At 44.6% G+C, this 6,000-nt stretch overlaps 1 protein-coding gene across 1 annotated transcript in view; it reads left to right on the top strand.

The window, feature by feature from the left end:
• The first annotated feature begins 3,525 nt into the window (after positions 1 to 3,525).
• PHF14 (PHD finger protein 14) overlaps positions 3,526 to 6,000 on the top strand; it is a 162,991-nt gene continuing 160,516 nt past the window's right edge. The window contains exons 1-2 of the mRNA XM_084260183.1: positions 3,526 to 3,653; positions 4,239 to 4,349. Of these exons, the coding sequence (XP_084116309.1) occupies position 3,653; positions 4,239 to 4,349 (112 nt within the window). The 5' untranslated portion in view covers positions 3,526 to 3,652. The remainder of the gene's footprint in view (positions 3,654 to 4,238; positions 4,350 to 6,000) is intronic.

Below are 6,000 nucleotides of genomic sequence, written 5' to 3'. Positions count from 1 at the left end.
TTTGATGGACAAAGAAGTTTGCTGTTTGGATTGAGACAGGCAGGTCATGGCTTTAACTGCCTGCTCACTGGCAGGGAAAAAAAAAAAAGATATAGGATTTCATACTATTATTTCTCTATTCACAGTTGATGGATGAGTTAAAAACATAGTTACTCTTGAGTTTATTCCCTAGGTGAGGAAATGTTGTATCACTGTATTTCTTTCTTTGAAAACTCGACACTTTCATTAAACTAAGAATGATATTTTTGAGGTAATTTATGTGAGTGTGACTGCATTCTCAGCTGACTTGCTATTGTGTAACTCCTTCTAAAATGTTCTTTACAGAACCACAACAAAGATCCTTTCCTTTTTTTCTTGGGGCAAAAGTACAGTCAGATGATATTATTTTCTCCCTTTCTCCAGCAGTTGAAGAGCAGTACTGAAATGGAGATTCAGACACCTACTCTTGCTACAGGCTGTGCACTGAAGCCTTGACCTGAAGAGAACCACTGGAATGCTGAGATAATTGAAAGACCTGACGTGCTTGACATGACCTGATATACCAGAATATTTCCAGGCATTTTTTTTTCAGTATTATGTTACTGATGGAGCTGCCATGGGATTTTCATACTAGAGGTACTATTTCAGGTCTTCATAATTTTGCTCTTAAAATGACCTTTTCAGATAATTTTTTGGATGTGTATGAGGACAGTACTTTAAGGGGCTAAACTGACAACACTTACAATCTATTTAATGGATATAGCAATGTCAGTACAGTGCCCAGCTCCCAGCAGTGTGCCTGCCAGTAATACCTCATTTCTTCAACCAAAAAGGCAACTGAATATTTCAACACCCTTGATTATCTGCTGAGATTGGCAAAGGACTTGCAGAAATAAGGGGATCAGAAATTCTCTCTGAAGGCTACTTTCATTTGGAGCATCAATTCTCCCTTCTTTCCCCTTATTTGAAATTGCCTGACTACTAAAGGAGGTTAGCATCTACTAAGGGGGTACTTGTCTTTTAATAGATGTTTTAGTAGCCAGAAACTTCCAAAGAATGATGATCAAAAGATAAACTTGTAGTTGTAGTTAATTTCTGTGCTGTATGTTTTATTTTCTTCTAATTGTTAAATTTGGAGGATTTGTTGGGAAGCCGTGTTTGTAATGCCTTGAACTTTAGGGAAAGAGTGAGTATATTTAGGTACTTCACAGTTCTTTTCATTTTATCAATGTGATTGGGTTTTTTTTTAATTTGTGTTGAGGAATGAGGGCAAAGTATGCAAGCTGACTACAGAAGGTGATAAAGAATGTGTGCATGCTATTTTCAGATATAAAAGTAAGCGTGAATATTCCTTCAGAGGTGGAAAAGGAGGAGGAGGAATAAAAAGAAAGATTTGGGGTAAGAAAGAGTTAAGACAGGACTGAGAGGTCTCAAGTCTTGGGACTGAATACAAAGAGGGAGGGAGGAAGAAGCAGTTGGGCAATGTGAGATGCTCATGCGGAGCAGGATCAGGCAGCCAATAACTTCTGATGGATCACCTATTCTTGCCAAAACTATGTAGGTAGAAACTGGAATAATTCTAGCATTGCAGGCTGCCCCAGAGAGCTGAAGCAAAAGCCAAACAGTCCACACATCCGCTTTGTCTTTCATGTTCAAAGGAATCCTAAATTCCTCCACTGCTCTACACGGTGTTCCCCTCCCCTTGCCTGTGTTATATGCTGAAAGCCTTCTTTGAAACCATCTGTGTCTCTCAGTCAGCTCTTCCACATAAAGCTAAAATGGGTCAGTTCTCCTTAGATTTCTTTCCACTTACATGCCATTTGAGTTGTCCTGCCAGTCACGGTGTATGGGACAAGATCAGGGGCTTGTCCATTGGCAGCGAAGGAGTGCTGCAGAGCTGCTTGTTGCACAGGTCAGCATGGATCTGCAGAGTCTCAACAAAGGGATCTGAGCCCTGCTACTTGTCCTATTAAGCCTGAAATTGTGTGTGAAGAGAAAGTAGGATGGGAATGCCAGTGAGAGGGAAAATAACCCTTAAGGAGCAAAAAGCTACAGCATATGCAACTCCTACTGGAACAGGGAAACTGATCAGACTTTTGAAGAAGAGACTGGACTGCATGGGCCGGTAGTGCATTTGGGAAAGGCCGGCACAAACACATTCATTGTGTACTCAGGCTATCTACATAGTAAAAGAACTGGTGGAGGAAACAGGAGGTGCCTGTGTGAATACATCAGATACTGGTGTGATAATGAGCTATTACAAAACCTCAGAAATTAAAGCAGAGAATGAACATAGATTTTGCATTTTACTTCGGAATTTTCTGCCCTTACAAAATACTCAAAATCTGAAAAACAGAAAATTATTATTAAAAGTATTTCAGATGCATAATTATGTTTTACTCTAACTGGCCATCTCTATGCCTTATTTTAAAAAAGACTAATACGCCCATAACTCACTACTTGTCTTTGCAATCCCAAGAAGTGTTTTGGCTCTGGGAAGCCTTGCATGGGTCATACACGCAGACCTGTGCTAAATGTAGCAAAGGCTCTTGTCACAGACTGTGTGTTTGCCAAACTTTACCTTCCCTCCATGTTTCATGGCAGAAATAGTATCACTCTACTTGCATTTTCAATCTTCCAATAACGGTCTGAAAATTCTGATTCAAGCTTTCATGTCTAGTGCGATCTTCAAGCTCTTGAAGTCATACCAGTATGTCAAAGCATCAACGTTTTAAGTTACAGGATACCTACTTAACAGTTACATTGGACTCTGGACTGTTAAGTGAATTACATTTCAATGTCCCTGGTCGTCTAATAACAAGTTTTGGCAAAGAAAAAAACAACTAAACCAGACCTGAATTATTCCCTCATTTTTTGGAAACACCTCGTAAGGGTTTTGTGCAGCTGTCTTGGCTGTCGTGACCAAGGTGGTTTTGGGACTCTCCTGCAAGAGGCAAAGGCCCTGCAACGCTCTCCTTCGTTGTCCCGTCTCTCACCGTCAGGGTTTGCGTTTGGCTCCTGGACTCGCATGATGTGGTCAAACAAAAATCCCTCGGTTTGTTTTCTGGGGTTTTTCTAAAAACCTCTCCCACCCCCCGAAACGCAACGGCTTCCTATTTTCAGGAGCGCAACAACGTGCTTGAGGATGCAACCCAGGTCGTACCCGCCTCAGGCGAGGCGGCAAGTGACTACAAGCAAGTTGGTGCCTCGTTTCCTCGCAGGGGACAGAAGAGGCACCTGAGCTCCAATTCCTTATGAACGGGATCCTGATGCCCCGGGAATTAATGGGTCTGCGCGGAGGCTTTTCGCAGGCTCTCCCGACTCCCGCACCTACCCGTCTCTCCTCACGGGGAGACCTCCAGGGGCGAGCGCAACGCTCGCTGCCCCCACGGCGCAGCGCCGCCGGAGACAGGAAGGGCCGGGCAGAGCACTGGCAGTGCCCCCTCGTCGGCTTCACTTCGCACCGCGCAGGCGCTCTCGGACCGCGCAGGCGCCACGGGAGCGGCGGCGGGAAGGCGCGCAGGCGCAGCAGCGGGACCGGCCGCCGCGGGCGGGCGGGCGCGGGTCTGCATCCGGGTCGCCGCCGTGCCCATTGTCTGGGGAAGGGGCCCGGGGCTCGGCGGCTCCGCACCTGAGGACCCTTGTTCGTGAGCCGTTCACCTGCGCGGGCTTTAGTAAGTGATTCTCAGCGACTCTCCCCGGTCCTGCCGCGGGGAGATGCCGGGGTGCCCGTCTCTCCCAGGCGGGCGCGCATCGCCGTCCCTCGGGCGCCCCGCGGCCCCGGTTGCCCTCTCCCCGTGCCTCTTCGCCGGTGCCGACGGATCACGCCGAGGCGCTGCGGCTGGAGGCGCTGGTGCCTCCGGGGACCTCGGGCAACCCCGGTGTCTGCCCAGTTCCCCTCGAGGTTCCTTCCAGTGCCGGGGGCTGCGAGCAGCCCGCGAGTCGCGGCCGGTGCGGCGACTGAAGGGAGCACTGCTGCTCCGCCGGGCGGGCTGCGCCTGGCTGGCTGTCGGCGGGCAGACCTTCCCCGCTGTGCGTGCCGCCGCTCCCCTCCCTCACCTGCGGGAAGGAATGTCTCCGGACGCCGGTGCCCTCCGCGTCTGCCGGCAGCAACTCGGGTGCTGTGGTGGAGGCTGCCCCTGCCTGTCGCGGCCCTTCTGCTCTTCCTTTGAGTTTCGGTATCTGTAACGATGCTAGATTCTCCTTATGGCACCTAGTAACAATGCCGTATGGTTTGTTGTGGCTGTTTTTTCTTGCAGTGGACCGCAGTTCGAAGAGGAGACAAGTGAAGCCTTTGGCAGCTTCGCTGCTGGAAGCTTTAGATTATGATAGCTCTGATGACAGTGATTTTAAAGTTGGAGATGCTTCAGGTAAATATGTTTCCTCATCTCTTGGGTTCAGAATTACCTGTATCATGTTATGCCTATCATATGGGGACAGAAAGGTATTAGTGACCCATTGGGACTTGGAGCTGCCTGAAGTTCAGTGGCTCATTTGGATAACTGGACGTTCTCGTGCTGTGGCGAAGAAACAGCTGATTAAACAAAACGTCTGTACAATACTTCACTGGATTTTAGTTTTTGTCAATAGAAAACTCATGGTTATTGAACAGGTTTTGGCAGAAGCATTTGAGTAGATTAACTGTATCTATTGCGCTTTTTCTTCTATGTTGAGACAATTTTTGAAACATCAGCTGTGTGTAGTGTTGAAATAAGAATGTTGTGGACTTAAGAACTTGACTTTTTCTCAAAAGTAATTCCAAAAACCTCAAGTAGATAAATAATCTGTATAGGTTTTCATCATTCTTTTGCAATAGACAAACGTCAGGTGTCTGTTCAGATAACTATGCAGAAAGAAAGATGCATTTTGTACTAGAAGAAAGTCCTTGACTCAGAATGTATCTCTTCTACAGTCTGTGTGTGCAGTTTCCCATATCTGCACTGAACATGCACAGAAACTGAAAGTAAACAAAATAAATGAATAAATTCAAGTATATTGGAGGAAAGGAGAAGAAGGGGCAGGACCATTTTGTCAGTAACTGCACATTGGGTGTTCTGTGGCGTATGCTCAGGGAAATAAAGCAGAGAGATGCATTAATGTAAGGGAAGCATTATGGCAGCTTGTCAGATTGCTTCATTTTGTTATTTCTGCACTGGGGATACTGATCTGTGTTTTCATGTGAATGTCTTGCAAAAATATTCTCCATCTCCATATAAAGACTTCTTTTTTTAGCATCTGGCAAGCTCCCTATTAGTGAAATTAAAAATGCTTAATGATCATATCACCAGTGTCAGTTTTAAGATATGCGCTAATGTTCCTCTTTTTTTGCCTTTTTTTTTCTCAAGCTTAGGCATTTTTCTCTTGGTTGGTCTGGTAGAAGCGAGCTGCAGTGATTTAAGAGAGTAAAACTGATGTTGTCTTGCCAATTGCATGCTTTTTGGGGGCTTGCTTCATTTACTTTTTAAAAAAAATTCTTTTGGGGATTTTTTTATCCTGCCTTTTGTAAAGACAATTTGCCGTAAAAGGAAAGAATTTTTAATTCCCAAAGAAAATCTTCCTGTCCTGGAACAGTTGCTTCGTTACTGGATTTAAGGGAAAAAGAGAATTAGAAATGGAACATGGATGGTGGACACATAATTCAGAGCACTATATTATTTGATTAAAAGACAATTATTAGTTAAAAATAAGTAATAAAGGTTCCTGACCCAACTATGTTTAAATCATTTGTAATTGATAGCCTTTTTGACTTACAGGATATAGTATATACACATGGAGGAGGGAGTCAGTATCTAGCCTTGAGTGTATTTCAATTTCATTTTGAGGAAGTTGGATGGGTTTTCCTTTAAGAAAACAATACTGAATTGAAACAAACATGAAGAAAACCCTGAGTTTTACTTATAGATTGCTTTTCTAGTTACTGTTCATATATCTCATATAGTTTTATTGTTAACATTTCAGAACTTGTATCTGTTACTTGTAGAATTCAGTATTCGGTTTAAAATTGAAAATTGAGTGAAACCG

Source organism: Gallinula chloropus (genome assembly GCF_964237585.1).
Source record: "Gallinula chloropus genome assembly, chromosome: 2".
NCBI lineage: Eukaryota > Metazoa > Chordata > Aves > Gruiformes > Rallidae > Gallinula > Gallinula chloropus.
The sequence above is the reverse complement of the archived record's forward strand: the minus strand, read 5'-3'. Positions and strand labels throughout refer to the sequence as shown.